The sequence below is a fragment of the Platichthys flesus genome, chromosome 7 (assembly GCF_949316205.1).
Source record: "Platichthys flesus chromosome 7, fPlaFle2.1, whole genome shotgun sequence".
Lineage (NCBI taxonomy): Eukaryota > Metazoa > Chordata > Actinopteri > Pleuronectiformes > Pleuronectidae > Platichthys > Platichthys flesus.
The window spans coordinates 14,408,917-14,423,828 of NC_084951.1; the positions used below are offsets into that span (position 1 = coordinate 14,408,917).

At 41.2% G+C, this 14,912-nt stretch overlaps 2 protein-coding genes across 2 annotated transcripts; both read right to left on the bottom strand.

Moving 5' to 3' along the window:
- Positions 1 to 1,137: 1,137 nt before the first annotated feature.
- On the bottom strand, positions 1,138 to 6,602 carry atxn7l2b (ataxin 7-like 2b). The gene is made up of 9 exons (XM_062391676.1): positions 6,276 to 6,602; positions 5,296 to 5,367; positions 4,890 to 5,205; positions 4,501 to 4,742; positions 3,906 to 3,988; positions 3,540 to 3,748; positions 3,242 to 3,428; positions 2,920 to 3,041; positions 1,138 to 2,222 (listed from the first exon to the last, which is right to left on the bottom strand). Exons 1-9 carry the CDS (start codon positions 6,370 to 6,372, stop codon positions 1,478 to 1,480), a joined length of 2,073 nt encoding a protein of 690 aa, XP_062247660.1. The 5' UTR covers positions 6,373 to 6,602; the 3' UTR covers positions 1,138 to 1,477.
- A 2,706-nt stretch (positions 6,603 to 9,308) lies between these two features.
- sypl2b (synaptophysin-like 2b) lies at positions 9,309 to 13,852 on the bottom strand. Its single transcript, XM_062391677.1, has 6 exons — positions 13,683 to 13,852; positions 13,474 to 13,551; positions 12,548 to 12,663; positions 12,220 to 12,424; positions 11,296 to 11,484; positions 9,309 to 11,201 (listed from the first exon to the last, which is right to left on the bottom strand). The coding sequence occupies exons 1-6, from the start codon at positions 13,698 to 13,700 to the stop codon at positions 11,079 to 11,081; spliced, it is 729 nt and encodes a 242-aa protein (XP_062247661.1). The 5' UTR covers positions 13,701 to 13,852; the 3' UTR covers positions 9,309 to 11,078.
- Positions 13,853 to 14,912: the final 1,060 nt, after the last annotated feature.

Here is a 14,912-nt window from a genome sequence, read left to right on the forward strand (position 1 = left end):
ATGGAATGGCTTTGCATGGTAAGAGGGGGTAGGTGCAACCTAGTAGGAATTTAAGAATGCTGATATGTCATTTGAATCTAATAAAAGATCAAAAGTGAAACTTTGTGCTGCCTCCATTTTTACTGCTGTCACTTACTTTTACTGGAAATGATCATCTACTGGGAAATGTTAAGGTAAAATACGATCTAATAATATATGACAAGATACAATTTAGATAAGGACAACATAAGACCCTTTACTCATGCTACTATGGGGGAATCTGCTTCGTTACAGCAGCAAATAGGGATAGTGAAATACCTACTTTGTGAGGTAATAAATAAGTAAACACAAATAAACAGTAGCAAATATAAAATAAACTTGGAGAATGTAAAAATATGAAATTGAAATGGAACCAACATTTTTCTATAAAATTATAATTTGAATTAGTTGAAAACCTTATTGAGATACTGAATATAATGTGCATGTTGTTCATAGGTTCCTGTTGCTTTCTGCTTCTATAGTTTTTTTTTATGGCTGTTATCTGAAGGTTCATCTTGAGAACCATTTACTATGACTAATATTACTAAAGTAAATATATACTTTTTAGAATACAGTGGTTGAAGGGCTGTTTGTCCAATAATTTGCCTGCAACATATAACTGTTGATAGTTTTGATCAAGATTTTACATTTAATTCCCTGTCACATGACCAGCAGAGAGCAGTATATGCAGAGTTATATACAATATGTGCTTATGTATCTTGGTGGAAAAGGCCAAAGGTTCCTGCTGCTCTTTCTATGGGGAAACATTAATGACGTACCACCATCTAGTGGTAACATGGTCTACTGCACTACAATATGTAAACAGATATTACTTAGTCACCTATGAAGTATTTGTTTTGCATTAAAAAACTTCTATTGAATATAAAAAGTACATACATAGGTGACTAAGCTTGAAAAACTGTTTTTTAAATTTTGAAAGGAAAAAAAAAACTTTACACGCCTGAATGGACAAAAACTTGTGAAAAGGTGTGGAGAGAAAATCATGAATACATAATTTAAAAGTTTACGCAAAAAAGGTTTCATTATGGGAAATTAATATCAGTAAACTCAATTGACCAATACATAACCTTACCATGTAAAATAACAGAAGAAAGGACAGCAAGAATTCAAGTTTTTTTATTTGTTCACTGTGAAGAAACGTTTCACTTTAGCAGCATCATGAGAATACTGAGGTATTTTTTAACCAAAACATTCAAGAAAAAATATTTTACAAAAAATAAACAATAATTTGCAGAAAAACACTCATTCCTGACATCTGTGCATAAAAATGTGACAACGTAAATAGATGTGTACACACACACACACTCATGCACGCACATCCAAGACAAATATAACACATACATGTCTTTTGAGGCTTACAGGGCTGGATTTGCATCATCATAAAAACACTACTGGTTTGCAGCCCACTGCATGAGGAGCAGGTGAGTGCACTGACTCTTTAGGAGGTGGAAGTTTTGTCCATGCCCCAAGCAAGACTGTCCCCGATGTTCTCCCCCTTCCAGGCAAGGAGGCTGGAGCGGGAGGGAGAGGACAAGCGCTTACACTTGGAGGTTTTGGATACGGAGGATGGTGGCGACTCATTGCTGCCTTTGCGCTTTTGGCCACGACCATTGCAATCGAATCCCACCGCCTTCTGCTGAATTCCTGAGGCCCTCCCTCTGCCGCGGGGGGGGCGGTCTGTTTTTGCAGGTAAGGCTGAACGCTTCTCCAAAGCTGACAAGTGTCTCTCTGAGGGCTGCAGTGGCAGAGGATGACATGGCTTCTTTCCCTGTGAGAAGTTACCACTGGCTGGTCCTTTACAGGATGGGGAGCGTGGCTGACCCTTCTCATGGAGAGGGGGATCCCTGACGTTTCTGGAGGATTTTTCCTTATTGCTCTGTGGCAGCCTGGTAACTTTCTGTGCTGCGCTTGCATCTTGCATAGGCATCACCTCCTTCTGCTGAACCTTGCTTTGTTGTCCAACAGGGTTGCTCCGTCGGCCGGGCCCAAGGCTCGCGGGGGAGGTGGAAGAAGGCGGTTTGGTACTCTGAGAGTTGTGCTGAGCGGATTTGTTTTCCAGTTGTCCGATCGAGGTAGAGTCAAGGCTATTGGAGCCCGTGGACTGGAAGGGTTTCCCTGACGCTCTCACAGCTGCTGGTGTAACACGACAAGACCTGAGACCTGGTGATACTTGAGGCATTTTCCTGTAAGGTAAAGGAAGAGCATGAGGATGATTAGATTCCTGTATTGCATGTAAATCCAATAAAATAAGTATTTTGGTTTGTCTTTAAAGTGGTCTGGATGGATCGGCTGCAGCCACATTCTGTGATGAAATCTATTATTTCTTGGATTAAACTCACAAATGTTTGCTAACATCCCTTCAGTCAAGTCTGAATCGTAGAAACCCCCTTTTACAATCACTTGAAGTTGGCAGCTACACAAGTTTTTCTCAAGACCATGTGATTTAGTAAAATATAGTGACATGGTGATGCCCATAATCCTTCCGTTCTCTTTGTTATATTTCTATAAGGGTATCAGAATGTTTTTCATTCCTTCATTATATAATTAAAAAGAATAAAATCCATGAAAGGCAATGCAGATCAGTAAATCTATCATCTCCATACCTGCAAAGACAGCACCCAGCAAAACAAGAGATATTTAATGCTGTCAAACCACTCAACCTCAAATTAATGCATTTTCTAAATAATAACTGGTGTGTGACTCTGCATGAAACCAGATTCAGCTGCAGAACAACTGCCTGCAGTGAATTCAGTGTCTAGGTCAAAGACAGATACCGGATCATAAGCTGGATGTCTCCAATCTGACTGGGCAGCTCTTTTCTTCACCTTGCTGGAAACAAACAAGCACCATATCGGCTCTGTATGACGTGATGATACTTACTTCCACATGTGTGTGCTTACATGATGCTCCAGCATGGTGTTGAGGGCAAACCGCAGGTGATGCAAGCGGCGGTCAAAGGTGAGGATGCTGCGACCCAATGTACGGCATCCAAAAGTGCAATGCTACAGAACAGAGACACGTTTATGAATACAGACACGCTCCTGTATTTGTTTTTAAATCTTCACAATGGCAAAGTAAAAAATAATTAGTTTTCAAAGCAATCATACAAAAGTATGTTTAAACATCCCTGCATTGGGCTTATGACACTAATTCCTATCCCATCTAATGGCCGCTCTGTGCATCCGTGTGCTTCTCCACTCACTCCGAGAGGTTTGGGGTGACATGGTGAGGTCGGCAGCTCCGGCAGCTCCGTGGCTTCCTCCTGCTCATCGTCTTCACTTCCCTCACTTGACAGCAGGCTCTGGTTGAGGGCATAGGGAGGCTGGACCTCCTCTTCCAAAGTGCGGTCGCCTTCCTCTTCTGGAAAATCTTCTTCTGTATCCTTGGACCTGCACGAAATAAAAATAATGCAGAATTTAAAATGAACATCTTCTCAAAGAAAAGATTGTGATGCTTACTCAACAGGAAATTCAACTTTGTTACTATGAAGTATTTCATACCCGAGAATGTGGCAGTTGCTGCCGAGGTTGTGTCTGCTACCCTGAGTTAGTTTCTCTTCAAAAGCTTCTGAATGTTGCTCTTTGTCTTTTAATTTGACAAGAAGCGGCTCCATATCTCGACCTGCACAGGGGATCCTCCCTCTCTGCTCCACAGACAACTGCTCAGACGTCTTAGTCCTTCCCTGCGCTTTCTGCTGCGTTGTATTAGCCTGTGTGGAAAGAAAAGCATCATCTCTTTCTAAACAAATGTTAAAATCGTCCATGTTTCACCATCCGTGCTTGGGCCCTAATTAAACACTCATATTTCACAATAAAACAGAAAGTGCTAACAAGGCTGGGGTAAAGGAAAAGACACTGAGAGCTTACATTGCATATAAGCTCCCGGCTGCTCAGCATCTTCCTCTCTGGATCCAGGATCTTGCAGTTTTTATTCAGGTCACGTTCTTTCTCTATGGGAAAAAAGAAAACACAGAAGTCAGTGAGTAACAGCAGGACACAGTCAACAGGATCCATGGAGGCGAAGAGATTACACATCAAACATGTGGTCATTTTTCTCCTACAAAATATAACACAATAATTCCAATGACAATCTAATTACACAAATACACTATATGCCAGACTAATGTGCTAACACTCTTTACGCTCTTGAGCCACTGCCTTGTGCACAATGGCGGATTTTAAAATCTTTCCTGATACTCACATTTTACAGACATAATGACAAATGTAACCAATTCTTCAATCTTTTGCAAGTGAAAACACCCACACTAAATGATCCAGTTGGGAACTCGTGATCAAACGTGACTTTAGGCGGGAAAAAAACATTGAGGCGGTTGGCAGGTGTCCTCAGCTGCTTGTGCTTGTTTTTGCAATGTTTTGTTTGAACTGATAATGACGGTTTAGAGATGTGACCAAAATGCAGCAGGGGAAGACAGAAGAGAAGTCGTGTAGACAAAACACTTACTGGCTACGTTTTTATAAGTCCGGCTGTAGGTTCTCGTTCCTCGCAGAGGAGCGCGAGGCTCACTGGTCTGTCCAGCTGTGGACTTCTGCTCAGAGGGCCTCTCTGAGGTAGAAGCGGAGGAGGAACAGAGGCCCGAGGGCAGGGGTCCCGAGTGACATGGAGGAACCCGGGAGCGAGGCATGGGCAGGGAGTTTTGTGGGATGGGGAGGTTCTCCCGAGAGGACTTAACCACTGAAGGCAAACTGAAGAGAAGGAGGGAGAGATAAACTTCAGAATGGACTCATGAGATTCAGACTTGCAAATTCAAATAAAGAAGATATTAATGGAACCACAATAATTCACAATTCATGTGCCGTTACGATATGAAAGTGAACGATCCTAAACAGTACCTTGCGGCCTCCCTCTTGGCCTTACTAGGCCTGTGCGGGTGGACAGGTAAAGCTGCTGAGGAGGGGGCGCCATCCTCATGAAGACTGCCGTCTTTCTGCCTTTCTCTAGGGTGGAAAAGATTGGAAGGAGGATGACCAGGAAGGGGTCGCTGCAGTGGAGACAGAGTCGATGGCTGTCCAAGCATTTTTGTAAGCGGGCCATGGCGCCTCTCACAGTGCTTCTCAAACGCTCCGGGCTTCACCACCTGACCACAGTGACTGCACATCACTAAATAGAAATCATCGGATGCCGGGCAGTGACCATATATGTGCATGTCTGTAGAAGAAATACAAAACCGAGTTAGTTTATGTTAAATTCATCGATCTGGGGTGATGCTGAATACTGTCAGTGTTACTGAGTCGCCACCTTCTTTCCTGAGGGTCATGATGTCCGATGGGTTCCTCCCGCAGTGGCTGTTGTCTTCAGCATTAGATGCGGCTGCAAGCAAAGCAAAAACACACCATGTGAAATGTGGTGATGGGACATTCGTGCATCAGGTTCACTGAGATACCTGGAGCTTTGCCGTGTTAAAACCTGTGCCCTGACAAAAGGTGATTTCTATTAAGTGGAAAACGCCATAAATATATATTCAACTTGAAAAAAGAACAGGATCAGTTTTAATCTACTGCACAAGGTCAAGTAATGTAAAGTCATAAGGATAATAGCAAAGAGATACATGCGCTATTTTTACATACAACACATAGATAAAACACAGATTAACCATAATGTTTCAGATTATATACAGTTTAATGGATTGCACATGAGCTATTGAAATGTTTTTGCTATTACCAGGGCCATAAAGTACAGTGTGTGTACAAGCTTAATACATAAACTGGGCGTTTGGTATCAAGAGGCTGTGTTATCACTGTCTCACACAGGAACAGGTCTGTCACTTGAGTCCATGGGTCAGATTTGAGTGTTTTGACTGTTTCTTATAAATCAGAATGAATCCAAACTTAAAATCTCCCTCTTGACTGACTCCACTCCCTGATGTTTCCTGATGCTGCAGCGGGAGCTCGTGTCTGCTGCCCAGTGCCTCTGCTCGCACACTCAAATCCTTGTAAAGTAGTTGTTGTTAGTGAGACAGCGGCGGAGTGTCCAGCAGTGATCTGACCACACATGACACCATCGTGTGTTTTATCACTCGACGTTTCATCGCGATCACTCTGAAACAATAACTTAAGGGAGTGTTTAGCTTTGTAAACCCTCCCTGCACTAGGACCCAGCAGGTCTTTTGTTTGGGTCGCGCTTTATGCCGCTCTCCGGTTTAAAAGAGGAAATAAAAGCCGCTCCACTGGGACTGTGCCCCGATGCACACCTCACCGAGGGCAGGGGACCACACTCACCGTCCGGCGGGGACACATCCACCATGTCCGCCCAGCGGCTCCAGTTTAATCCGAGACAGTCGTCGAGGCTGGGATGTCGCCGACTCGAGGCGGCCATTGCTGCTCGAGCGCGGTCACGAGGGTGCGATCGCCGGTTCACGCGCAGCGCAAACCCGCGTCACCGGAGCTCGCGGCCGAGCTGAGGGGGGGAATCCTGATCACATTCACACTTAAGCTGTTAGAGCTTTTAATAGTATTGTGTATCCAACATGTCCCTGTTATTGTGATTGTTTATCATTGTGATTATTTCCTCCCTAATTGTTTGTAATATATTTGAATTTGAAAAAGATGATATATCTGGGGAGATTCTTAGTCAATAACAACACCAGGATGGGTCCAGCTTCCCATATAACCTCAAAGACTCCTAACGACCCCACAAGTTAAATACCTGGGACTCCCAGGTGTCAGTAAGAACTGAAGAAGCTGCTTGGAAATGAGGTGAACGTCTTCTATAAACTCATCCAAGTCCAATCACCTGTTTTTGGCAAATAATATATTTTCTGGTTCATTGGTTCTGGTATTGTCCCCACTCCAGTGTTGTGCAAGTTCACGCCTCTCATAAACTAGTTCAAAGTTCAGTTCATACAAGTAAACATGAATAGTTCACGTTCATAGTTCACCATTTAAATTCTGAACTAGTTCATATTTCAGCTCATTTCATAGTTTTAAGGTGGAAACTGAGAATGAAAGACTTGTTAAAGAAAACCTTATCCATCACTACCCCTTGTCTTTACTGTCGGAATGTTTTTCAGACAGTGTGTAAAAATCCCTCAGATAATAATAAGGTGCATCAGATCTCGGATGCACCTTATACAGATGGCAAGCTTTCTCTTGCCATCTGTATATGAGACCGAGAGCTGTTGTGTTGCAGGTATGGCCTGCCCCTTTTAAGGAACGTTGTAGTGTGTGACGTAGTGCACCAGGGTATTGTGAGAAAATACGCTAAAAGTGTGTTTATAAAGAGAAGTGACGGACCACCTGGAGGTGATACGAGTGTTGCTCCTGCTGTATATCCGAGAAATAAAGCGGCCGCATTCCAAATAAAGAAACATCTCCTCCTCCTTATTCACGGAGCGGTCCGGACAGCTGGTTACCGGCCAGACAGCGAGCCAAGATAACCAGTGACAGTGGCGGCTCCTGGTACAGGCGACTTAGGAGACTGATTTATCATGACATGACAAATGCAATGTAGAACAATACATTAAGTCACACCATCATCCTCTAACCCCGGGGACGCACCGGAGGTAGAAGCGCCTCGAAAAGCGGTCCGCCTCCTTTCCTCGCACATGTTAACTACTTGGGCTGTTCTCACCGGCAGCGTAGTGCCGGGAAGAACCAGGAAGCGCCGCGACCACAAACACAGGCACATTATCGCCTGTGGGGGGGCGGTGGCTACAGGCTTGCGTAGGTCAGTTACCTGTGAAGACGGCGCGGAGAAATAATGATGATGAAATGTAATATAAAAAATTTAAATATAAAATTAAATATAAAAAAATTCAGTTAAATTAAATATATATTTTTTTTAATTAAATGAAATGGGGAAAAGAAAAAAAATAAACTGCGCGCGCACATCCTGCGCAGAAGCCCATGCGCACATCCTGCGCAGAAGCCTACTGCGCAGTTTTGTTTTTTTTTATTATTAAATTTTTCATGTTTTATATTTAATTAATTTAAATTAACATAGTGTAAGATATTTTGCAATTAATAGGAGAAGTCCTGCCAATATTAAGAGTTTAACATACTGCCAGCTTGAAAATGGAAAGGAGTGGGATTCAAACCCAGGGCTCTCTTTTCAGAGACATTACATTACATTACATGTCATTTAGCTGACGCTTTTATCCAAAGCGACTTACATTTTTAGAACACTCATCATTTTATGAGGGGCCATCTAGGGGTTCAGTATCTTGCCAAGGACACTTAGGCATGCAGATGGGATAGAGTGGGATTCGAACCGGCAACCTTCTTGTTGCAGAGCACCCGCTCTATCCCCTAGGCCACGCTCTCCCCACAGTGAGACCTGAACACTTTACCGACTAGGCCACTTCAGCTGATGGTGTTCATATTGAACTAAGCACAAAAAGACGATGGACAAATTATCGTGTGTGTGTGTCATTTTATGCTGCTTTTGATAAACACTTCAGAGAAAATATTTTGTACTTCTATATTTTTGGCTTTTAGATACTGGATGAAACCTATTGTTAGAGAATAGCCCAACAGGGGGCTCAACAGAGCCGTATCTCTGATCCGTGAAGCTTCCTTCTACCAAGTTGTGTGGTTCGGAGCCAAGACACTGGCCAGAGAAGAAAACACTTGGAATATGTTGTTTGTTTGGTCTGCATATGTGTGCCATGAGTGATGGGTAACGTAGTGCGAAGTCTAGTTAGTTGGTTTCGGTTAGGCTTAATCAAGGACATTTTACGGGCACTGAGCAACGACATGGTGAAAGCATTCGATTTAGACAGCGTCTCTCCTGAGGAGAAAGTATTGAAATGTCCCGAGGGTCAGTGAACAGGTAGGAGTGGGGCACGTGACAGTTCTAGGCCAATGGCTGTAGGGTTTTGTGGGATGCCAGGCTCTCATTGGCTGATGAATGAGGGTGAATGAGGAACGGGAGTGAAGAATACAGTGGTGGATGATAGGAGCATAGATATATATAAAGTCTAAATATAGAATATAAAGTTACACATACAGAGAGGTTTCCTGTTGTCTATACACGAGGACGCTACAATATGAACGTGTTCACCGTTCAAATTCATTTTTTGTCATTGAGTTGCGTTCAGTTCATCATTCTCATAAAAGTGAACGTGTTCAATGAGCGTGTTCTTTTGCGTTCGTTCATGCCCAACACTGCCTCACACTCTGGCTTTTGGCAAGAAATCTGTACATTTATTTCCCAACATTCTTGATTTTATTTTCTTACTCTACCACAAAAGTTAAGCAAAGCTGTCATTTATCATTTTATGATTATTCCTAAATCACACATTCACTAATATATAGTATACATAAGCCATAATCATTTATTTTTGACAATAAAATCAAACAATATATTAAACCAATTCAACATAAAATAGCAATCGATCGCTTTGATCCTAGTAGGAGATATTTCAGATGGGCTATCAACTCTTCATGTTGTATATGCTGTGTTTGTCCCAAACATGTTTTGATGAATTTGCTAATAAAAAATTAGGGGTAAAAAAGCTTATAGTATCCCAAGTCTGTTTTTCTGTGCACGAGAGTAAAACTGTAACTCCACATCCCTGGATGTTGCTCACTACCTTATTTTCATAATAATCTTGATGAACTTGCATTTATCTCTATATTTCATTTGACTGAACTAACAGGATGTGTGTGTGTTGGCAGTGGGTGATGCCTTGCAGAGGTACAGTGTTTGCCACCCACTCTGCAGGCTGGATACCTAATCAGCACAAATTACTACAGATCCCACATCATCATGAGAAACAGGTGTGGCGTGACCGATTACAGGGCACTTTGTGTGTGTAAGAGTGTGTGTGTGTCAGGGGGGGTCCAGGTCGGCTTCATCAGTCTGATCAACACATTCTGTACTGTGCGTATGCTAAAAATTAAATATATCAGGTATGTAAAAAAATAAAACATGACAATTACAGTTCTTAATTTTTAATGATACACTGCATTAAATATCCTCGTGTCCAATCGTGGATTGTGATAAGAACTCCTGTCTCTTCAATGTGACATTTTTATCAACACAGTGAAGGCGCACACTTGCACTGTTAAACAAATGATGCTTTATCAGGGAAAACAGCTTGCCTTGCCTATAACAATGTGGAGGTAGAAGCCAGGTTAAAGCAAGATAGAAACAAAGTAAGCAGTAAGTTAGAAATCACTCAATTTTTTTATAAACTCTGCTAAGAGTAACCAGCTAGTTAACGGTGTAGAACGGTTGTATTCAAATTCTGTAAGACTTTCGGGAACCTCAGGTTTTTTCCTTTGATTTAAACATTATTAGAACAAATGAAACAAATTCTGTCAGGAAAAAAACAGTAACTAATAAGTGCAGTAACTTTAAATGTAAATAAACAACCAAAAGAAAGCAATCATGCTCTTAACAGTTATATGCACCACAAACTTGACATTCAGTTGTTTTGTCTAATTTCACAACAGCAAAATGACTAGGCCACAAAAGTGTTGAAATAAAACTACGTGGACAACTTTATAACTAATCTCTTAATGGCAAATTAATCATTTAAAAAAAAAAAAAGGTATTTAAATTTTAATCATTGAATCAACTATTCTTAGATGGCTATTTTAAGTTTTAGGATTAAACAGAAAGTGTTTCTCCAATATTGTCTCCAGGCTATACTGTGTCAACAGAACATGCGCTTCAACTATTTTATATTCATTTGGTATTTTGTTATTCTGACACTGGAAACTCTGACTTTTTTGGTGTTTGGAAACAAAAATATGGTAGAGAAACATTGTTGAAAGTTAAGATAATGACAAAGTGATGCTGCAGTTAAGCAAACAATGCATAACTATATTTATAACAATTTTTTCCACTGGTACAACTTCCTGTGTAGCTTTCAGTCCATAAGTCAAATTCTACTACCCCTTGAAATAACATTACACCGCCGTAAATATAAATGAATACCATGCACAAAAAAAAGAAGCGGTTGGTTTTAGAAATGTGTAGCATGCGTTCTACAATATTAGCATAACATTAGTTCCGAAATGACACATTGAATAAAACTACTTGGTAGACAGTTTTGAGATGAGGACGCTGTGCAGTTACGTTGGCCTACCAGCCCCCTCCACATCTGCAGGCGGGTCGGCCGACTTGTGGAACGGTGTTTCCTTGTAAATGAACCAGCAGTTGCCGCTCCACAGGATGAGGTTAAGAAAACCAAAAATCTGCCAGAGAGTGACACGAGTCAAATATCCGAGGCTTTGGTAGTGTACAGAACTTTAAGCACTTTCAAACAACACCAAGTTGCACACAACTCACCACTGAAACGTTGAGTCGGCCCATGTGAGGGAATGCGCCCGGGGTGCACGTGTTGGAATTTTTGCAGACTTCAAGAAGAAGCACAATGGTTGACGGGCTGGTGGCATACTTGACATCGGTCAAGCCTTTAGCCCAAGCAGACGATGATGCCAACCACAGGAAAGCAAAGGCCGCAGTCACCAACAGGTCCTAATAAAACATCAGAGAAAAGTTATCATCGGTAAGAAGGCGTAACTTTACTCAAGGAGCTTTCTTGGACACAGATTATCTAGTGCAGTTTGTTAGCTGCTATGTTACCACACCCTTCTCCCTGTTTCATTTACACAGCTCTGTTAAATGAACTGTCTCTGACCTCCTGCTGGATTCCAGCATGAAGCGGAATCCTTCAAATCCAGCAGCTTGTGTCAGAGATAAAACCTAGATCCAAACACCAAAAAGGTTCATTGTGAAAGATTTGGGTGAAGGGATCTAATGGTAGGAATTGAATTTAAAATAATGCCAGGTATGTTTTCACTATTGCCTTTCATCAAATTTTGTATTTACTGTAAAAAGGCCCTTTTAAAATAAATACTTTATATTTACATCTGGAGCATCATTTCCTGTGAGAAATTAAACCTAATAAATCACACAGTTACTTCTGGATGGGAGAACACCTGGATAAGCACAAACATTTCTCCATTTCACTTTTATTTCATTTAGATTCTTATGCATTATAATTTTATTTCCTTTTCTTTTAAATGCCATTTTAACATGCTCTTATGTTCCTTAAAATCATCCCTTCCTATTTTAATTTAACATTTTAACATGATTTAATTTCAACTATATTGTATGTAAAATAATATGAGCTACATTTATTTTATGAAAGGTGTTAAACAAAATAAATAGCTTTTATTCTGACAAGAAAGAGACTTCAGACAAACTCACCACAAGGGGACCACGACTAGATTCTCTATACAAGTGCTGGAAGCCCAAGTACAGGACTAGGGTGGCAGTGCAGTAAAGAAAGGCCAATACTCCAATAGCGACGAAAAACTCTGCCGAGGATGAGTGGTCTCCTGTCAGGTAGTGAGTAGTGGTGGTGGTCGTATTGACTACACAGTCCGGAACATTATAGGGATGCTGCATCAACCTGTGTGAACATAGAAATAAAACACACATTCTAGTATGCTGCTCCCTTGCTTTTGAGAAGCGTGAGAGGATTTTTCTTTGCTCTCACACACACACACACATACACACACACACACCCACACACCTGAACGGGTAGTTAAAGTTCGCTTGTACAATATTCACACTCCCTTTGCATGAGACGTTGATGCTGGTTGTGCCAGTGTAACCCACAGTCGTAGCGAAGGCAAATATGGAGAACACCTGCAGCAACAGACAGTGACAGAAAGAGGAGAAACGTGTGCATGAGAGGATGTTCAGGACACAAAACACATGCATGCACATATTTCTTTTTTACAAACATATTTTTGACGGATTTCCAGCTAACTAACAATCCACTAGTTGACTAGCAGGCCAGCTGAGAATGATTTTGGTTTTTGTGATTTTTATTCAGTTGCACCTCCGGTTGTGCGTTTTAGAGGCATTTTCACTGGGCATGGTAACATCCATATCCTTCACACGCATACCCCTCGATAATGAAAATTAAGGGCGTGGGATATGTGGACTAGTGGCACAAACATCATACACAAAACAGGATAGTGAACTGAAAAATATCAGAGGATATCAGAGGTCATTTAGGCTTAAAACGTGGAGTAAATGGTTAACACCACAGGAGCAGTATGGAGGCGTTTTGTGATATTTATGTTGCTCTGCGAAGTCATCACCAGTTTTTTTCAGTTGTGTTTGTTTTGGCTACATCCCTGTTAACACCTGAAGCTCCAACTGTACATATTTGCCTAGAAGTTCAATCATTGGCACACGTCAGTTTGAGCCACGTAGAGCTTACTAGTGGTGCATAGCCTAACTTTATCATCGCCCTCTGAACTTCACATCCCTGGTCTGCATAACTTCTCTGGGCGTGCAGCGGATCACAAGACGAACGACATAATCAATTTGAGAAGGATTTCCGCCGCTACGCATGGAGGGCTCGTGTGATACACACCCTGCCGTAGGCCAATATGGTATAAAACAAACAAAACCCCGTCCTCACAACGTCTCAGGGGGGAAACTTACCCATTGTAACAAGCGGATAAACGCCAATGGTTCTTTCAGGGGTCCCAAATCAAGAGAGAATCCGGAAGTCAGCACTTTCTGGTGGGAAATAAAAGAAAGTTACAGAGTGAGAGAGGAGCCATCGCAGATCGCACAGCTCGAGTGGCCGCACGCACTTCGCTGCTCGCTATAAAGTGACCGATCGTTCACTCCTCCTGTTCGGTCGGTACCTGGGCGACAGCTTCCATAGCTGCTCCGGAAACACAGGCCGTAAGTTTGGAGGAACGTGTGTCCGTCAAACTCTTCTGATCCTCGGATCTTCTCTGTCGACGCTCCTCGGGCTTGTCAAACTTTTGTCAAACTTCAGCAAATCGTAGTAGGAAACACGTGATCACTGACGACAGGGCGCCAATAGGGGCGCTAATGGGCAATGAGAAAACATACAGCAACAAGACTTCCGGTTTATCATATTTATTTATAGTCTGCTCGTTGCTTATGTTCTCCAGATATATTATAATATTAAAGTTATCAGGTCACCACCTAACCAAAATCATTTAAGATCACATAAAGCTTCAAAGTAACAGGACCTGAGAACAGAACATCACCACAACTTAATTTAGTAAAAGTATGTGTTCTGGAGGAAAACAAAGTTCAGTAGCAAAACAAGAGACTCCTTAATGGGAGGGCTAAGGTTCCTACAAAACAAACGTGCAAAATACAGAAACTAGAAAAGATTGCAAAAAGGCTAATCCGAAAAAACGGAGAAAACACCAGAACAATTAAATCCGTATAAAATATTTTAAGAAATTGCTTCTGCACAGGAGGTAACTAAAGCTTTCAAAACAATATTTAATTAAAAACTATGAATTTATAATAAAAATGCTCTGGCCCTAATAATATAATATAGTAAAACATGGTGATACATCCACATGTTGCTACTTAATTTGCCAAAAATGTCACAATGCACCTTTGAATGTTGAGTTTTGCATTGAATTGTATTTGATATTTTTTCTATATTAGTTTCTTTCTACATTTTATTTTAATTTAACTGTTGCACTGCTGAGCTGACCGGTTTCTTTTTATCCAACACCTTTCATTGTGCCGTGGACCCTGTGTTAACCTGCATATGACAAGTAAAACTTGAAACTATGTTAACACAATGATTATTGCTATTATTCTTAAAAATGATTAATAACTAGAATAAATTGTCTGTGTTATTTATTTTCTTTATTACAACATAATTTGTTGACATTATCATCACTTTTATCGTCGTAATATATTTATACCTCAAACTAGAATCAGAATCAGAATTATTTTTATTTGCCAAGTATGAGGGGCACCAATCAAACAACTTGATGTTTTATTTACTGGTTTGACTAATATGAAGTTAAGTTGTGTGGTTGGTTGAACATTCCACCCATGAAACCAGATTTATAGTCTAGTTTATTAGATCCGGGCTT